This window comes from Mercenaria mercenaria, unplaced genomic scaffold (assembly GCF_021730395.1).
Source record: "Mercenaria mercenaria strain notata unplaced genomic scaffold, MADL_Memer_1 contig_1713, whole genome shotgun sequence".
Taxonomy (NCBI): Eukaryota; Metazoa; Mollusca; class Bivalvia; order Venerida; family Veneridae; genus Mercenaria; species Mercenaria mercenaria.
In genome coordinates, this window is record NW_026459714.1 from 1 (window position 1) to 21051 (window position 21051).

Genomic DNA, 21051 nt, shown 5'->3' on the forward strand with positions numbered 1-21051 from the left:
GATCGAACGGTGTCATAATGTGAAAATGATATATTTTCATCATTTACTGATTATTCACACCAATTATGTAACTTAGGTTTACTAATGTCGGTATATATGACACATTTTATTCATGTAATAGTCCAAGGTCAAGGTCAAACTGAGGTCAGGTGATGTCTGAAGATGAGGAATGGTCACAGGTTACATCTGCATTAGTATCAAGTCATTCTAGTTTGGGTACTGATGCTAGACGAAACGGTCCCATCTGGTTAACCTCGTACGGATGGACGGACGGACGAACTGACGGACGAACGAACGGACGGGCGGACAGGACAATCGCTATATGTCTCCCGCATCAGTAAATGCCGGGGGCATAAAAACCTGCACCTTTACTTAATATGAATTTTAAGGTATTACACATATTTTATGTAAGTGTACATAGATTTACCCCAACCCACTAAGCTGTTTACTTAGCCATTGATTGCTGGATTAACAGATAATAATTTAATTAAAAGTTGTCATGTCAAATACTTATGATATTGTTTAGGAAATTCTGAACATTATAAAGCATAAAACTTGTAAAATATAATCAAGTAATTAAAAGTGGTAGAATTATTAAAAAATTATTAAAAGAATGTATGTAAAACAACAATTTTTCTGATCATTTTGCATGCAAAATCCATCATATTTTGTAAGAATTTATTTCAATTTAGTTAAAGATGAAATATAATATGTTTTAATTTATTCTGCAACAGAAACTAGTATAAGACTAGGACGATGCCTTTAAATTTGAAATACATGTACATTGTCCAGTCAATATGTATAGTATGATTTTTAATTTTCGGCGGCCATATTGGCGGCCATCTTGAATTTGAGCACTTTGCCCACCACTTGCATTCTGGCATCCACTGGTTTTGGAAACTTAAGACTCTTACAAACATTTTGATATATAGTTTGCGATGTGCACATTTGTAGACCACCTACCTCCCATGGAAGTGAACTCGTTTGCGACAGTATTTATAGTTATCAATGTTCTGCGATAAGAATGATCCGGCAACACCTGTAAAAGAGCGATATAACACATTAGCACCAAATATACACAATAAATTGTGCAACTATAAAAGTGCTTGGGAAGTGATGCGACGACACGAAGATTTCAAAAGTAAGGGTTTTGTATGTGTGGATAACGCATGATTTTTCGTGTTATAACATCTGCAGAATCCCGAGGGATTGGTAGATGCCCGAGGCCGGTAGGGCGAGGATACCAACGTTCCCCGAGGGATTCTAAAGATGTTACAACATAAAATGAACATGCGTTAACGCTATTCAAGCATAAAACGCGTAAAACAACTAATAAACGAATAAATTATCCACCAACGTCATTAATTTTCCATGAAAAGCGCGGGAACGTCTGCGTTGTTGTTTTCATCATGACGTCATTTCCTTCTGAATTATCGGTTTTGGGGCCGTGACGCGTTTATGCTTTGCCACGGAACGCGCATATATAAAAAGGTGTTTTAACAGCAAGTGAGCGCGAGAATCTCTCTGTTAAAACACGTTTTCTCTCCTGTTAAGACACCCCCGAAAAAAGACAAGAACATGAGTGTTATGCTAGAATGAATTTAAGGTATTAGACCGATAATAGTGTACCTCCTTTTGAAGAGTATTCAATTCCTACGATAAACCTACTTTGAGTTAAATTTTTCAGGTGGGCATAGGTTCAAGCCCCACTGGGAACAAATTTTGTTCCCTTATATTCCTTTTTTTCTAGTAAGTTTTTACTTTTTTATTATTCATTAATTGTACAAAAGTGGATTTTTTTCATTTGATAAGCGATTTCTTGCTGTTCAAAGTGAATTTACCTCTGAAAGAAAAGGGGGCAAAGTTAGACATCTTTAAAAATACTGAGTTACATGCGGTAAAACTTCTATATTTTGTCTCTACTCTTTAGATTACATATTGTGGAAGAAATGTAGTAGGTTTTACTTCTGCCCCAATGTTTTTTTGAATGAAGTGAGCAAAACATAAAACAGTCCCACAAGACTCGACGTTGGGGTTAGAATTCTGTCTCATTAAATCCTTTTACATGAGACACCCTATAAAAATGATATTGACAATTTTATTCTGTGTTTTATAATTGTTTACCAAAAGCTTGACGTTTCTTTTATCAAAATTAATTGTATAATGAATTATCTGCAAACGTTTTGGATAGTGGTCATCACTACTTGAGCTTGAGGAAATATCATAAATTATACAAAATTTATACAAAACGGCACGGTAAAAGTTGTTTACAAATTGCAACACAGTGCGAAACAAGGTCAACTTTAAGAATATACTAAGCGAATGCCATTTTTAAACATTATCATTAGGGGTCTAATACCTTGATAAATTAATACGTATTCTAAAATTGTTTCTACTGAAAAATGAAATTGCTATTTGTCTTTTTTGCTATTACGGTTAACATATTCTTTAATCTTTATAAAACTGTTGATGCCTCCTTACTATTGTTTGATGATCATTTCAGTGCAGGAAGTCCTTTCGTATAAATCTATTAAGTGTATCGATTTTCACATGTTTTCGAAGTAACATTAGATTTAGCAGATGTTCTATTATAACTATAAACAATAAATGTATATAACTTGTGACAATTAGCTTGAAGTTGAAACAGTTCAGTCTGATAACACACCGTCCAAATATATCTTAATGTTTAAACGAGAGACTGTTTAGAAACGTTTTATCTTTGTTCATTTGAAATAACCAGTCATGAAGTTGTTTGAGTTACATATTCTAGACAGTCAATATATATATAATACAAAATGTATTGATTGGCAATACGGATATTCAAAAGCGAAAAAAAGATGAATAATAAGATGCCTTTAATTTTTTACATTTAATAATCCTAATCCAATAAAGTAGCATAAAATAATGAAACTCAACCGGTTTTACCCTTTTACGGTATCTTCAGGAGTAATACTGTACTGTTGACGTGAGTAACGTCGCTTTGTAACGACGTCGTTTTATCGTAATAAGGGACGTTACTCTTCGGAGTTTTTTCACTATGTATTTATTCATGTGTTATTTTGCATTTAGTTTTGGACAAAAGTATGAATTTATAAAATTTCTTTTCTCCTTCTTTTGAATCTGTCTGTTTCTTGTGATTTATAATTTGGCATTATTTTTTTTAACTAAATCTTTTGAGCATTCTGCAATGTGACGACTGACTGGTAGAAGAGCGTTTTCCGGATTCCTTATATGTTGGTTATGAAGAGTTACTCGATTTGGTAAATTAGACGTTTCTCCACTTTTGAACATCCGGAACATTTCATTGCATATATGACATTTTGTGTTTCACAAGTACCTGAAAATATTATATTGAATTGTCGACCATTTCTGAAGTGGTACTTATTCCCTTCTATCAGAAATTTACACAGTTCACATTTTTTCTTTTCACACTGCTTATTTCTGGTTTTCTTGTTCATTCTGTAAATGATGCTCTTGTCAGTAATTTCTTCAAGTTGGCTGGTTGTTTCTTGTTCTTAATGGTGTTATTTTGTGAAATGATTTCTTTCATTGAGACGTCGTTATATAATATTAGTAGATTTTCTCTTATTATGTTAAAAAATCCAAATATTTCGGATTGTGTGTTGATACATAAGGTATTCTTTTATATACCGATATAAATTCTGTCAAAACTACGGCTTGTATTTCACAAGTAAAAATGAACAGGCAGAAAAAATCCGTATTGTAACTTTTGTACTGTATGTTACCGGACTACTTTCATTAATATGCATGACCTGACACAGTTCTATAAACAACGCACATAAAAACTTACTAAGTTCCATTTTAACATCGGTAAACATTGAAGATTTTGTTCAATAACAAAACACAAAACAAAAAGGTGGAGGTATATAATAAAAGGGTCATTATAACAGTAGCTAGATCTGGGATTTTGTATTCGGCTCTCGTGGATTTTGCAAGGTCGGATCACACTCAGCGCTTGCTCGCCTCGTGAGATCCGCCCTTGCAAAAATCCACTCAAGCCGAATACAGCATCCCAGATCGCGGTACTATTATAATAACCCTATTACATTTTATCTTGTTTTTCTTTGGTCTTTCTCAATTCTGCTTTCACAATTAATAATGCTCTTTGTATTCTATTTTCCTATTCCTTAACCTTAATCATCACTAAGACAAGTTTCACAAAGTTGATCACTAATTTGGCTCTCAAAAATCCGTACGTGTGTTTATTATTCTGTATTGAAAAGTATATTTCAAACATATGTAGTTTAACGTCAGCTTATATTCTGAATTAAACACATAGTTCATCAATAGATTATTCTGTCTTAAACAGTTTATTTCAAACAAGTTTAGCACATCATCAGTGTTGTATACCGTAGTTTTTTTCAAGTGGCTTGATATGTTTGATGCAGTAAACTTGTCATTCGCAAGGTCCAGCGGCATAGTACAACATTGTGATGCTGAAATTCATTAAACTTGATGGCAGACATGTGCTGAAACAACATATAGTTACAATAATAAGAATCGGGGAAGGATGGGAGGGTTTTTTATTGTAAGCGATCATTTCAGATAAAGAATGTACTTGTCACTACACTAAAGGTTTGCCAATGAAACACCCATGGGATTTAGTACTAGTATTTGAACAGATATAAATATAAATACAGGTGCTGATAAGCAGTGAGGCGCTACGTAAGCAAGACAAACACCCACCAAAACTAAAAGGGTTTATTTCTCAAGAGAACATAAATTAAATAATATAAATTGACATATTGCCTGTTATTTGGCGGGTTATGAAATGTATGACACATCATTTACAAATTAACTGATTTCTTTTTGAAAGCTGCAGTTCCACTGCCAAGATCAACAGATACGACACCAACATTTGAGTTTGTCCAAGAAGACTCAAAATATCGTGTATTTGTCCTTGATGTAACTGGAAGCATGGAGGTAAGATATTTACTTTACTGTAATACTTCATTAACAATTAAAAGATTTAAATATCCTCAAGTTTTACATGTAATGGTGGTAAGTTACGCTTGTCCCTTATTTATGTATTCCATACCAGCAGGAAACGTTCAATGGTCGAGCTAATCAGATGTGGCTGATGAGTGATGTGGATCGATTGTATTGCCATCTGTCAAATCGTGGTGCAGCATCCAACACGCTCGCCTTCTAGATCAATGTTGTTTATTCCAGTTTATATAGTATCAATCACAAGTTTAACTCATGTATTTGTCGAAGATCTGATAGTTTACACTAATTATTCCGTGAGGTATATGCTCTCTAAACCTTTTATATATCATTGTATGGCTCTTTTATGGAATCGCTGAAAATATAAAAGTGAGTATTTAAATGTTGCTCTCTGTAACATATGTGAATTGTCTATTTAAAGCCCAATAATGGCATTACTTATAAGTATGACTCGATCTGTCTTTCTTAAAAATTATGAAGGTTTAACGAGTTAGAGAAACATTAAACGGTATAATTACAGGGGAGTAAACTCGAGACACTGTCACAGACAGCACAGTATGTCATTCAAGACCTGGTTCCAATGGGAAGTTGGCTTGCCATAATTACTTTCAGCGATGACGCTAACGTTGTGAAAGATCTAACAGAGATTAAATCGCAGTATGTCCGTGATGAATTGAAAGCTGTCATTCCGACCTGCGCCTATTGAAAAACATGTATTGGCTGTGGAATTGAAGAAGCCATTAGGGTACGTTAATGGACTTTACATTAGCCTTTATCAATTTTTAATATAGATGGCGATTTACCTTCAAACTGATATATTCATTTTAATGATCTTTGTTTCATAGATATCAAATTCAAAGACAAATGTTAATAACAACAACTATACAAAGCATACGTGTTTCCTGTCCCAATTTATTACAATACGTTAATAGTGGAATAAATTGACATTTATTCCCCGCCGTGAAAATGGTAGTGGAAACAGTAATACTGTCGGTCCGTCTGCGTCTCTGTCCATCATATTATTTTGTCCGGGTGATAATTCTAAAACGGCTAAAGGGAATATAATGAAACTTGATGGCAATGAGAGAAAGTAGCGATGGGAAGATCCATAACTATACTTTGAACAATTTTTGAAAGATCTCTCTATTTGTACTTAACTTACTTTTGTCCGAACGATAACTTTTAAATCGATAAATGGAATATAATGAAACCTAATATCCTGAGTCCTACATATTCCGGGGACTCTATCTTGGTTTATTTTTTATATTGTTTTTACCTCTATGTACCCAAATATCTTTTATCCTGTTGTTAACATTAAATCAGCTGAAAGAAGTATTATTACACATAAGATAATGATAGATGATAATATTGCGAATTTTCTGGAATTTAATATACCATAGAATCTTGCATTTTTAATATCAAAACGTTGTCAAAAGAAACGTCAAAAATTTGAAACTAACAAATATACGGACATTTCATTTTTAAAGGTAAGTTCCCCTTTCTTAAGAACATTTAGATAATGCTGTTTGTCTAAAGCATCACTGATGATCCGTTTTAATGACGTTTTGAGCCTCTATGATTTTCACTTTTACATTACGGCCGTATTTATTCTGTTAAACACATTCTTAACTTACTTTTGTTCTAAATTATTTCTCTTCTTTATCCAGATTTTGAAAAGTAAGCTTAGTGACGCAAGCAGTGGGGAGATCTTTGTTATTTCCGATGGAAAAAACAATGTTGACAATATTACTTATTCAAAACAAAAAGCGGTCAGTGAAAATGTCATTGTTCATACCATTTCGGTTACGCAAGATGCTGACATTCTTCTTGCTGACATTTCAAAAGATACCGGAGGAATGCATTTCACATACCTAGAAACTGGAAGCGTTAGTTTCATTGCTGTATTTGGCGAATTAATAACAAATGACGTCACCTCGTACTCCAGTCATTCTGCTGTGGTAAGGTGCTTTAGATTTTCTAGAGTGAAAACACATAAAAACAGGTTTTCCTTAGAATTGAACATACAGCATGATCTTATTTTACTAAACGCACTTATCACTGGACCACTGTTCAACTCTCAGATGCTCCAGTGTGTTTTCTCTATAATATTTAAACTTGTTCTATAAACCAAATTATCTCAACGCCACCAGCGATAACCCATTTAGAAGAACACCTGTATATTACATCTTAAGATTGTATTTAGCGACAAATATTGTGTAAATTCGATCACCGTGAAATGCTACTCAAGTTTAAGATCTACCATCCATAGGTGCGGTCAAAACTATATTTGATTTGTACTCTCTGCTGATCGATTTTTGTAGCAACAGCCGAATTGTAAGCTTGTTTCTTGAAATCGTATCGAAATGCGCAGTTTTATCTTTTTCATAGTCCCTTCGCTACCTCTGTGAGTTAAGAATAAGTACCGAAAAAGGTCTACTGTCTGCTGTTTTTACAGAAGTTTGCGGGTGAAGATTGGAGATAGTACATTATTTTACGTCAAGCTCACACTTTTCGATATAAGCAACCTGGAAATGTGACAATTAAACATTTAGCTTATAGAAGCAAGCGACATTAAACTGATAGTAAAATATTCATTTTGGTCAAACCGAGGAACTTACAGTCACCTGAATACATCGTTCGACGCTGTTTGATAATGATTTAATACTTGTAACCGAAGCAGGCCAATGACGTCAAAATCTTAAAGTCCGGAGACAAAAAACTTTCATGGGAGATATTATATCTTTCCCTACTTTGAGTCAATGATATTTCCCTCTCAGAATGGTAGGGATTCTTCCACACATTGGTTCGGCAATTTTATTTTCATGTCAAGGAATAAACTAATATTATCCATGTGGAACATCCATTTACTAATGATAGTATTTACACTACAGTTTTATAATACTGATATAACTAAATTGGAAACCATAAGGAAATCTTATCTTTTCCTGTGTACACTGTTGCCGTCGATTTAAAAGAACGTTTCGTTAAGATACCACTTTTGTTTTAACGTTTGGGTGTTATCTTAATGCATGATTGACTGTATATCTTTGACACTAAAAAACGGAGTTGAAGGCCTATATAATGTATCCCGAGTTTTTTCTCTAGTCACGAATGCGTATTCTTGGTTTATAATATATATCCTCTTTGTGGTCCGTTGCACATATTAAACATTTTCTTTAAAATTAATTTTCTACTTACTATAAAATGTCACTGCAAACAGAAATCGTCTCATCATTTTATCATTTCAAAAGATGTCTTTTATTTCAGCTGGCTTCCGAAAGGATAACTACAAATCCATCTAACATTTTAAATTTTGGCTTTTCGATAGAAAATGATTTAGGAAAAGACACATCTGTTACCGTTTTATTGCAAAGTCTTAACAGTAGTAGTATGCAGCTTCGTATCTCTGGTCCTAACAATTACATCGAGGCTTTGAATACAACCGAAAAAACAGCAACTATAATGATACCAGGAATCGCTCAGGTAAATGTTAATCTACGATACTTTTATTTATAATTTTAGTGACAGTTTCGTATTTGTGAGTGAAATCTATATTCTTTCGCGTTTTATGCTCTCACATTTTGTAATCGTTAGTGTTTGTTACGTCTAGCACTATCCCTCTAAGTAAGGACGAAAATCCTATTCTATGATCTTCATACTGTTAGAATAAGTAGCTAAGGTAAGTCTAAGGTACTTTGATGTCAAGTGAAAATTTAACAATAATCTTCGCGTTTTTGGAGTACGTTCAATACATATCTAATAGATTTCCGCATATGAACAGACTAAACCAAACCGAGACTACTATTATTCTTCTAGGTTGCGTTCTATACTCTTACAGATCTCACAGATAACTTTTATGAATAGTCCGTATTTGTCTCCTTATTTATGGGAAGCATTTTGGTCTTGATACTTAAAGCTGAATGTTTGTTTATTGTAGGTAGATAAATAATATCTGGCATATATACTTTGCCGCCGACATAGATTATACATTAGTCGTACTTTTATCAACAGGCTGGTGACTACGAAATGACAATTACAATGGAAAGGGGTGGACAATCGGTTGAGTACTTGGTAAAGTCAACACCAACGAATTATGATATTTTAAAGATTTCCGCCACACTTTCAGCCACGAAAATTGATTTCTCTTCTGGAGAGATACCCATCATTTTTGCAGAAATAACTAAAGGCTTTTCGTCGGTGCTTAATGTCAACGTAACTGCCCGAGTTGAAACAGCCAATGGTAGCCGGGCATGCGATATATCTCTGTATGGTAAAGGAATGGGTAAGAAAACGGGTTTATATAATCTGTTGATGCATTTTGTACATTATGATACTTTATAGTAGTGTGACAACAGCGTCGTCTTTCTAGACAAGACTTGAACTTGCTCAATCAAACAGAGTAGCAACGCACTATCGCATTGTGTTTTCGCGTCTTCCCATCGTATTATCGCACCATTGCATGGTATCTCCACAAATAAGATTGGCCCTAATGGAACACCACGTAATATAAGAAGTTCGACAATATTTTTCGTTCTTCGATCGCCCATTTAGCTCATTAGGGAAAGCGCAGATATGGATCCCGGGGTCGTGTGAAGATCGGCATTGTGTCTAAAATCATTCGTCCTCCACCTCTGCACCACGTGAGGATGTTGGTAGTTTCTTGCATAGAACAAGTTAGTATTGTTATAGAATCCAGGAATACTAGGTAGGTTAACTGTCCGACGTTACATAACTTAAATGCTGTTCTTTACTTACAAAAAAGCTCAGTGTTTTTCTTTCAAGCCATAGAATAAATGAAAGGTAGTTCTTACCGCTCTGCGACAATGTATTCGTAATAATCGGATTATTCAGGTCGATATTTCTCTATGAGACCTGAACTACTGTTAGACATCACTATATCAAAGAAAAATAAAAAAGCAAAGGGTACATGAGTTTGCGAAAATTCAAGATTTGCAAACTAAACCAATAGACTGTTTATAGATATATTTAAACGGTTTCTAATTTTGTTGATTCAAAAAATAAAAAATGCCCCTCACCTCTGAATTCGAGCCCCTATCGGCTGTTCATGTGTGGAGCAACCCTACTAGATTGTGGAAGATCGATTGTCCGAAAACATTTAACAGTTATATACAGGATGTCCTCAGACTCTGTGAAATATAGTTTGATTTTAATTGATTATGTAGATAGTGTCGTCACTCTATGAGTATTAGACTAGCATCGTACTTCTCAAACATGTCTGCTGTCAAATAGAATTGAGTTGTCTTTATAACTGTTTAATACATAATAAACTCATTTTTATTATATAGCCATGTGTTGCTGTTTTGAGGGTATGTTCTAAGGTGGAGAAATATTTATGTACATTCTGTATATTGTCGTAGAATTAACAGCTTCTGCTACATCGCGGTACAAAAAGGCTCAAGTATAGATTTTACAATATTTTTCTCAGAGACATTTTTGTTTCTGTCTTCTCGATCTTCTTCCAATTTTTTAAAATAATATTTTAACAGATTGATTACTGGATATCATAGTAAGCCAATCCCTAGTCCAAGCTTTAGTGTTATAGCAACCTTATTAGACTTGTACCAGCTAAATTTTAGCTTTAAAATATACAGAAAAAATAGAAAAAGAGGAAACTCTACAGGTCGCTCAACACGACAAAAAGGAAAATGTTGCAGGCTCGGTTTGATTGGGTCTGTTCATGGACGGTAGCGGGAATGCAAGCTACCGTCCACGCCGTGGGTTGAGCAGAACTCAACATTTACACATGTTACAAGTACCAGAAACAAATTATAGACATCCACAGATATGTTCATACGGCGGTACACATCGAACACTATTGCGTAAGTCCAAAGAAGCGGCGTATGGTTTCTAGTTATAACAAGTGAATGAAGTATTACCATGCAATACAAAGTCCCCTACTGGAAGGCACCTAACTGTCTCTATTGCAGTATTACATAATGAACTGATATCTGTCAATGATGTATAAACAATATTGTACTATATATACAATATAATATAACAAAGCACTTGGATTGAAATTTGCATATATAAAAACGTGCAGTTGTTTTCTATTTTTTTTTTTGGCCGATTATACAAAAAATTATCATAAAAGTTATTTATAGTAACAACAAAGTGAAATTAACCCTAAAAAATCTAGATAATACAAGTCCACAAGAAACTCTTTACCAGGTAGAGATAGATCAAAATGTACTTAAAAATTGGATGTACCATGCGTGTTTTACCACAGAAACGTGGTCTCGATTTTTCCCTACGGCCAGTAATAAACAAGAGCTGTCACTAATGGTGACAAATGCCCCCGCAGCGCCTTGACCTTTGACCTGGTGACCTTGACCTTTGACCTGGTGACCCCTAAGTCAGTAGGGGTCATTTACTCAATAAGTACTATCAGCATGTGAAGTTCGAAGGTCCTGGGTGCAGTGGTTCGCGAGTAAAGTGCCTTCATGCAAAAAGTTAACATTATGACGAACGAACTAACGAACGGACGGACAGTTGAAAACTTATATGCATCCCTTCGGGGGCATAAAAATTACAATATAATCTATTTATATTAACAACAAAGGGACGTCATTCTAAAAAAAGTGTGCCTCATAGTGGTGAACATTTGTGCCAAAAAAATCCTCCATGCATGAAGAAGAAATGCTCCGGACAAAGTCATTCTTGAATTTGACCTTTGACCTCTAAGTGTGACCTTGACCTTAGACCTAGGGATCTGTTTCTGACGCATAACAATTTGTCTCACGGTGGTGAACATTTGCGCCAAGTTACATTAAAATCCCTCCATGCATAAAGAAGAAATGCTCCAGACAAAGTCATTCTTGAATTTGACATTTGACCGCTAAGTATGACCTTGACCTTAGACCTATGGCCGGGGCTTTGCGCACAGCACGTTGTCTCATCCAGGGGAATGTTTGTGCCAACTGATATTTAAATCCTGTTTTGCATGACAAAGTTATAGACCGAGAAGGAAAAAATCCTATTGACCTTTGATCTCAAAGTGTGACCTTGACCTTTAAGCTAGGGTTCTGGGTGTTGCGCATGACACGTTGTCTCATCATGGGAAACATTTATGCCAAGTAATATTGTAATCCCTTGATGGATGACAGAGTTCTGGACTGGACAGAAAAAAATCCCTATTGACCTTTGGCCTCCAATTGTGACCTTGACCTTGACCTTTGAGCTAGGGGTCCGGGTTTTGCGCATGACATGTAGTCTCATCATGGGGAACATCTGTACAAGTAATATTGAAATCCCTTAATGAATGACAGAGTTATGGAGTGAACAGGAAACAGACCCTGTTCATGCCATGTTAACATATGACTGCTAAGTGTGACCTTGACCTTTGAGCTAGGGGTCTGAAAGTTGTGCGTGACACATTATATTATTATGAGGTACAATTGTGCCAATTGATATCAAAATCCCTTCATGGATGGGAGAGTTATGGACCGGACAGGAAAAAAGCCCTGTTGACATTTGACCTCCAATTGTGACTTTGACCTTTGAGCTAAGGGTGCGGGTTTTAGGCATGACACGTCGTCTTATCATAGGGAACATTTGTGCCAAGTAATGTTAAAATCCCTTCATGGATGAAAGAGTTATGGACCGGACACGAAACAGACCCTGTTCATGCCATGTTAACATTTGACTGCTAAGTGTGACCTTGACCTTTGAGCTAGGCATCTGGAAGTTGTAGAGGACACATCGTCTTATTATGAGGTACAATTGTGCCAAGTGATATTAAAATCCCTTCATGGATGGGAGAGTTATGGACTGGACAGGAAAAAAAGCCTGTTGACCTTTGACCTCCAATTGTGACCTTGACCTTTAAGCTAGGGGTCAGGGTTTTTAGCATGACATGTCGTCTCATCATGGGGAAATTTGTGCCAAGTAATATTAAAATCCCTTCATAGATAAAAGAGTTATGGACCAGACACGAAATTGCGGACGGACGGAATGACGGAAAAGCGCATTCCTATAGTCCCCGAAACTGGTTTTCAACAAGTAGGGGACTAATAATTGGCTTGCCCTTAATAGAAAAACAACGGGCAGAACAAAGTATTAAATATAACTTAAATGTTGATTTTATCGCAGATTCAGCTTCTGAACATTTACAATGTGTTATACATGAGGCATCGCTGCGTAATGAATGTTCAAGTTTCATATGCGACAGAAAAGCATTTATTGATAACATAATTTTAAATTGATATGGTTCAATAATTAACACGTTATTTTTCTTTTGCATGAGACTATTCGATAAATAATTTGACTATATTTGAAAACACAGTGAAATGTTTACCTTTTATGATACTTAGATTCAGAAGACCCTTTGCAATAAAATTTAGTCAAAAGAGACAGCCTGCAATAAGGAAAGAAGTTCCTTTGCGTAGCTTTACGTACACTAATTGTTTTGTTTAAATAATAAAGGCAGATCAGATCTCATACGTTGCTACACATCTTCATTCTTGTTTTTATTCAAATGTCACAATGATGATGTCATAAAACAGTCTGCACTGGCTTTCTTGGTAATTGATATGGCAGTTCAATATCCATATATTATCTTCTGATGTTGTTAATATAATATAATGTCTTAAGCCTCTACTAATCTTCATGAACTTAAACAACGCCTGCAACATTTTTGTTTATGTCTTGTTGGGAGACTTGTAGTTTTCCACTTTTTCAATTTTTTTTTTTTGCACGGTAAGACTATATTTTAGGATTTACAAAAATAGAAAGAGGAAACTCCACAGGTCGCTCAACACGACAAAAACAAAAATGTTAAAGCCGGGCTTTAAAATACTGTCTCATTGAAATGATGTAAAGACAAAGGATGCGCTTGTTTCACTAAAATAGTTCATTTTAGACACTATCTTTAAATGGATAAAATCTTTAACTTGTTTGTTTGTTTGTTTTTGGTTTAACGCCGTTTTCCAACAGAATTTCAGTTAGGAATTCTGTATCAGTACAAACCTGTTATCCGCAAGTAACTGCCAACGTCCCCACATGAATCAGAGGTGGAGGACGAATGATTTCAGACACAATGTCTTTTATCAAATTGTCACTGAGAGCATACGCCCCGCCCGGAGATTGATCTCACGACCCCGCGATCCATAGATCTGCACTGTCCCTATTGAGCTAAGCGGGTTGGTTTAATTTATTTTGACTTAATGTATAAACTAATTGTGTTTGTAGAGTTACATTCACAAATTACTGTCACGAATAACTGTCATTTGCTAGGTGATCAAAATAAAGGAGATACAGTCAGGAGTTTGGCTGCAAGAGACACGCAAGACTTGAAATAATAATTGTGTTATCTCCCTTGATAAGTAAGGTATAGGTAAAGGGAACAACAGGCTCAATAAAGGTTGTTTTATGATTGTTTTATTTAACACAATGAGTGAATTTACTATGAGTGGTAAATATTCGATCCCAAGACGCACATAAAGTTATATTTTGTACATAAGCATTTGATCAGGGAAGATGCAATCCTCATTCCGTATTACATTTATAACCCACTTCTAATTTTGGATTATTTGAAAGCGATAGTTACCATAATTTACTTACATAGCTTGAAACAGATATGATATATATCATATCGATGAACTATACTAAGATGGTTTCAGTAACTTAAGGACGGACTTCCTATTGCCTACATGGCCGTATTACATTTATAGGTCTCAGTAGAAACTTTAATTTTGATAAATAATTTCAGTTCAAGTTAGTGTGGCAAACTATTTCACAAATAAATGCTTAATCATTGACTACGACAATCCATACCAAACATATTTTTCCTTATGCACTGCTACAATGCTAATATATATATGGAGCTGACTTATACTTGCCTTTATTTTTTTTTATAAGGCACCTGCTTCAAAATGATACACTGGCCTCTGTGTAATATACAAAAACAAATATTTATACATTTGTATTTTAGTTGAATTAAACCCGCACTTTAACTGTAGGCTTACGGAAAGTCGGTGGTTCTACCCAGGTGCCCGCTCGTGATGAAACAATGCACGGAGGGACACCTTGGGTCTTCCTCTACCATCAAAGCCGGAAAGTCGCCATATGACCTATAATTGTGTCGGTGCGATGTTAAACCCAACAAAATCAATAATTCTAACACGACCAGCGAATAACCTACATACATGTAGAGCAAAATCTATCTCGGGTTATTCTGCAATTAACCATTCGCGTGCAATGACGTCATCCGATCCAAGTGAGTAGCACGGTCGTAAAAAGTAGTTACTATTTTTCTAACACTGTTGATACTAGTATGTCGTGTTAGAATCGAAAAAACAAGTTCCCAATTGTGATTTATCGTATAATAACCCGTTCTTATGCGAAATGATATATCACTCAGGCCTACGGCCTTCCTGATATATTCTTACGCATAAGAACTCAAAACACGGGTTATTCTACGATAAACCACTCTTGGAACTTATTATTTCTTAAATAAATCAACTCTAAGTTTCATCGGAACTGATAGTTAACTTAAAGTGCTATATATAAAATACATTTTAGACCCAGATGGCATTGATAATGACGGAATTTACTCCGGGTATATATTACCACATTGTTTATACGAAGGACGTGTAAATACCAAAGTATGTTTGACTTCCCGGTAATGCCAGGGTCAGTTCGGCGTACGCCAATGTGCGCCGGTGTAGCAATACAGGCTAAGCATAAATCATATATTTTCGCTATATCCGTTTGGATAAACATTTGAAAACTTGTGGTAAATACCAGTAAAGGTAGAAACATACCAAAAGAAATTAATGCTAACTTGTTTCGAACAGGCCACGATAGAAAGTCATAACTTATTAGAGGTTTGATTTTTCCCTTGCAGCTCACGTGGCCGGCGTGCGACGGAGTGTTCGTTTATTCAAAATTCGGTTGGATTTTTAACTTACCGCTCGCGTGACCGGTATATCCCAGGTTGAGTGAAACGAACTAGCCCAATATTCATTATTTGTCAAAGCAAATACCTTTTTGTAAATGAAACAACGGGTGTTAAATAAACACCGTAGATATATATCTGTGTTTATGGTGAATTAGAAATTGTTAATAATTTTTCTAGGTGTTAACTTTACATACACTATTAATATGAAATCTACCAATGTCGTTTGTACGTATAAATGATTCGTTATTATTACATATTTGTATGTCTTGACTAGATGACAAATCAGAGGTCTATGAAGATGCTTTTCAACGCGTTAAGGTATTGGAAGATTTGTACATCAAAAATTATGTTGACCCGGATCAAAATGATACAGTTCCCCCTGGAAGAATTCTTGATGTTGATATACACCACATCGTAAAACAGAACAGTCCGTCTGGTGAGAGTAGAAACTTTACTATTTCTTGGACAGCCACGGGTGATGACAAAAATGTCGGTCAAGGTTTGTATATAGCTGTGTGGAGAATGACGTTATTGTATCATTACTAGGTGGTGTCAAATTATGATATCCTTGTTTGTACACGTTTTTGTGGTTTAGCACTGAATGTCGACAAAATGCCAATATTTGAAAAACGTAAAGTGTTGAAACAAACATTGTAAACACAGAAAATAAGAAAATATCGATTACCAAATTTTCAGACTAGCCTAGTTTATGATTCAGTCGCATGTGAATATATTTTTACAGAATAAGATATTCTTATAAATATTTGATACAAAATATTTTGTAATATAAGAAAGATTCATAGATGTTTTCATGTAATTATCTATACACTAACCTCGTTTCTATTTTTTGTTTGGCTACGTGGAAAGTATTCATTAGATCACTGAAGTATCTATTTTTCATATGTTGCAGCCTCAGCCTACATCCTTAGGATTTCCGATGACTTCGAAACACTTCTTAATGATTTTGATTCTGCTGTGTTACTTGATATGAAAAATATTAGTTTGAGTCCGCAAACATCTAGTCGGAAGGAAGCATTGAAAATTGTTGTTGATGCTGAGCAGTCGTATACTGGCACGACATTCTTTGCTCTAAAGGCCGTTGATGAAGCAGGAAATGTTCGAGAGATATCAAACATTTTATCTATAGTTGTTGCAAAGGGTTACCGTGCGTTTGGAGAACGTGGCTCTTTTGATGACGATGTAAAAGCAAAAGAGGAAGACAATATGATGATATATGTTATTATTGGAGCTTTAGGAGGAGGACTTGCTCTTCTGCTGATATTCATTACAATACTGTTGTGCAGAAAGCGACAATTTAAGGTTTATAATATCTTACGTACTTAAAGTGACAGTAAAACAAAGTTGCGATTATGATTTAAATATTAGATTAACTTAATCGTTGCCATTTAATTTAAGAGAAAACGATGCTCATTAGTATTATGTACGTATTCCATGAGCATTATTTTCCTTGGCAAGAATGAAATGAATTCAATCTCAAGTCAGATCTAAACAGTAATACGATTTTGTATTTTCAAGCTTTTTTGTTTTACAAATCAACATTTTTGTTTATTGCAGAAGGCCGATGACACCAACATTCATATGGGAAGGATTTGAGCAAGAGTGACAGTTACATACTTGGAATAGTCAAGTGAATGAGTAACAATGTACACGCTGTAGAAAATATTTTGAAAACAAGCAAACTATATATAGGTCTTGAAAACATACTCGTGACTTATCTTCTAATCTTGATGTTTTAAACAGGAACATAAACACGTCATAGTGTTATTTAAACAACGCAATGATTTGTTTTGAACCGATGATGCATTTCTTTACACAATGGCTTTTCTGTGAGAACTATGTTGTGAATGACATACATGTACATATATAAATCACACACGTGAATTGTTCAATGAAATACAATTACCAATTCAACGACTAAAACCAATTGAAAATCACTCTTTCATGTATCACACTTATCAAAGGATGGAATTATAAACTAAGGAAAACACGAATAGCATTTACCTAAATTTCACAAAGAGAAACAACAGTTTTCTAAGAATAACTTTAATTTGAAGTAAATGATGTAGGTATTTTTCTTCTTTTGTTCATAGGATAGAGTTATATCGTTAAGTTAATACTCATTACGTTTTTATTTTTGAGATTAAAATTATCGAGTCGAACTCAAGTTTAATGTTTTGAATTCTGATATGTTATTACAGAAATATCAATACTTTTCAAGATTTTAGTACAAGAAGTGATGCGTAAGAAGAATGTATTCGCCATGTATTTGCACAGTCTGTATATATTGTTTTATTTGTATTGCTACCTGCGGCTGCTAAATCTGAAAAAGAGTCTTAACACATGTACTGTAGTACTGTAAATGTAGAGTAATGTTTAAGCACACTAACATACATATAACGAATCTTTAAACTTACAAAAATTTATTCCAATGCAAGCATTCTTCACATGTTCCCAACATTATTGTTTTGTTCATTGTGGAGACTGCAAAACGATTACTTCCGCGTTAAGACAATTTTACACCTGAAAGGTATTGCTCGTTGTATTAGAACTGTAAAACAATCTTAAATGGAAATGCCTGGTGTATGATATTGCAGATTTCGTTGATTTAAAACTTTATGCACTTTTAAATTTAAATAATTTTGAAATTTAAGTTTATGCGCAGGAAACCATTTCTGTAAAAATGATTATTTTTTTCTGGCAACACTAAATCTGTGCTGAAAATACCTTTTGTTGTGAAGCAGTAATTTAATATTACAATTTAAATCATTATACATGTAGTTGTTGAAATTTTCAATGTGGTGGTAATGCAGTAGCACACTTTTCTGTCTTAAACTGCTGAAAAATGCACTTGACTCATCGGCCCTATCGGCACCAGCCTGAGTATTTTAGACGTGTTTAAAATAGTTCGAGTTGGAAATGGCTACTTTCATTCACTTTGCTTGTAAGTACGAAAGTCAGAAATGTAAAATCAAATTTGCTTATGTTTACTTATATTTTGCGCTTTTTTGTTTTCGGGGTGACTCGATTTTTAAATATTCAGTTCTTTTTGTATCACACGTTTCAGGAAGGGCTAAATGTAATGTTGATAGAACTTGTTGCTCAACCCATTTCCTTTCGTATTGTTGTAATTCTATGTATCTTCTTGCATGTATATAAAACACTTAAATGTGGTTAAATCATTTTCAGGATGTGTTATCACCTTAATAATGTTATAAAATTCAAAGATTTCCTTTAATATCTTTATTTTTCTTTTGAAAACAATACTATTGAATGTGAGATCAACTATTAGAAACTTTGCTCAGCGTAAATTCGTCCAGTGTTAAATTTGAAATCTGCAGAATTTGTATGTAGCTAAAAATGACAAAGGCTGTGCTATTCGACAGTATCTTATCACTTCATGACAATTTCTAAAAGCATAAAATAGAAGACTTTATTTCTAATGTAAATAATACTTAATTTTTGTTTCTATTCATTTTCTTATCCTTATGCTTTATAGACTAGTTTTGAATTGCTAATATTGTATCCAGATAAAATATATGTAGTAAACAGACATAACGTTCTTATATTTTCAGGTATCCCCGAGGTTCCCTTAATGACAAATAGATAGAGGATATTTGTTTGTTTTTCGTGAATATGGAATATATCTCACAGAGAAGTGAGAAAATATCAAATATTTTCACGAGCGCGTAGCGCGAGTGAAAATGTGAAAATTTTCTCATTTCGTTTTCAATCGGACATAATTATCTACTTTTGTGTGGTGTTATTTGCTCCTCTAATGTGATGTTAACAGATAATTTACTGTATTATTATATTTCACTCTTCTATAGAATAAATGATTTACAACATATTCATGTTAATATTACAATAAATATTACCACTAAAGTCACTCAAACGTATGGCCGGAGATTACCAGAATCATCTGTCTAATACAGGCCTTAATTTGTCCATCCATACTGAATCCATAAAAAAACAAGCTGCTTGATATATAATTAGCACGTAAACGTTCAGCTAATCATCCCAACGGATTTTGGTAAGTTTTGAAGTAATGCAATACACTTCTTCAATTACACTTGTGCTGATAAAACCAAAATCAATGTAAGACAAATAGATGATTTGTTATCGCAATTTCATAATCACGTTATATGTGATTCCGGAAGTATTTAAAGGTAAAAGGTAAAAATTTAAAGGTATTTTTTTACCGTCGCTTTGGGTAACAATGACCTCTGTAGAGCATTTGATTGACCCTAAGGTAGGATCAGTTAAAATCAATTATACCTTAGCCCAAGCAATTCGTTGGTACCTATTTACAGCTCAGCGGACTGAGGTAAACGTGCCTTGTCCAGGGACACACCTCAGTGAGTGTAGCTAGGAATCGAACCCCGGACCTTCACCTCCGTAGAAAAGCGTCTAAGCATTTATAATTAAGATGGATACACGCAAACGACAATTAAAGTTTCGTTTTAATTGCTGTAAATCTTAACATTTTTAATGTGTATATGTATCACAATTTGAATAAGTAGATTTTCTGCAGTGCCTGGGTCAAGTATTGATAGGCATCCTATCATATAAAAGTAGTAAGATATACGTGGCAAATGGCAGACTATATTTTCTGTACAGCCGAGTGAGCTACAGTTTTAATCAATTTAGGCACACGGGACGGTTCGTTTAAAGTTGCTCAGTTTGTCCTCGTTTTTCATAAGTGTCATGTTGGCGTACATATAGTATCGAGAAACGTAGGATTTCAATTAAAAAGGGATGTGGCGAAAGAACATAGCTACTGTTTGGAACTTCTGTACATAATATAAGATAAATTAGTAAACTTTGATTAAATGTTTCATTGAAGTTTGATATACTAAGTAATTTTCATAACAGCCTAGTCGCCTATCAGAGTAAAGGATAAGCAGGAGCATTATAAACATTATAAATATAATTTGTAAAGTAGATCCCTCGGAAGCCCCGAGAACAATGCAAACAGTGAAAATTGCAGACTCGGTTTGATTGAGTCTGTTTATGAGCAGTAATTGAAAATGCAACACTGCCCACGCCCCCTAGCACCGGCTTAAGCATTATTTAGTTTTCAAATCTGAGTTGAAATCAATGATCCCGAAAGACCAGAAAATATAACAACACTGAGATGAAGTCAA

The 21051-nt window shown here is 34.6% G+C and overlaps 1 protein-coding gene across 1 annotated transcript; it reads left to right on the forward strand.

Moving 5' to 3' along the window:
• The first annotated feature begins 1007 nt into the window (after positions 1-1007).
• On the forward strand, positions 1008-19475 carry LOC123553807 (calcium-activated chloride channel regulator 4-like). Its single transcript, XM_053532712.1, has 10 exons — positions 1008-1141; positions 4838-4944; positions 5489-5713; positions 6636-6926; positions 8236-8451; positions 8980-9250; positions 15508-15594; positions 16161-16385; positions 16797-17206; positions 17462-19475. Exons 4-10 carry the CDS (start codon positions 6825-6827, stop codon positions 17498-17500), a joined length of 1350 nt encoding a protein of 449 aa, XP_053388687.1. The 5' UTR covers positions 1008-1141; positions 4838-4944; positions 5489-5713; positions 6636-6824; the 3' UTR covers positions 17501-19475.
• The last annotated feature ends 1576 nt before the right edge of the window (positions 19476-21051 follow it).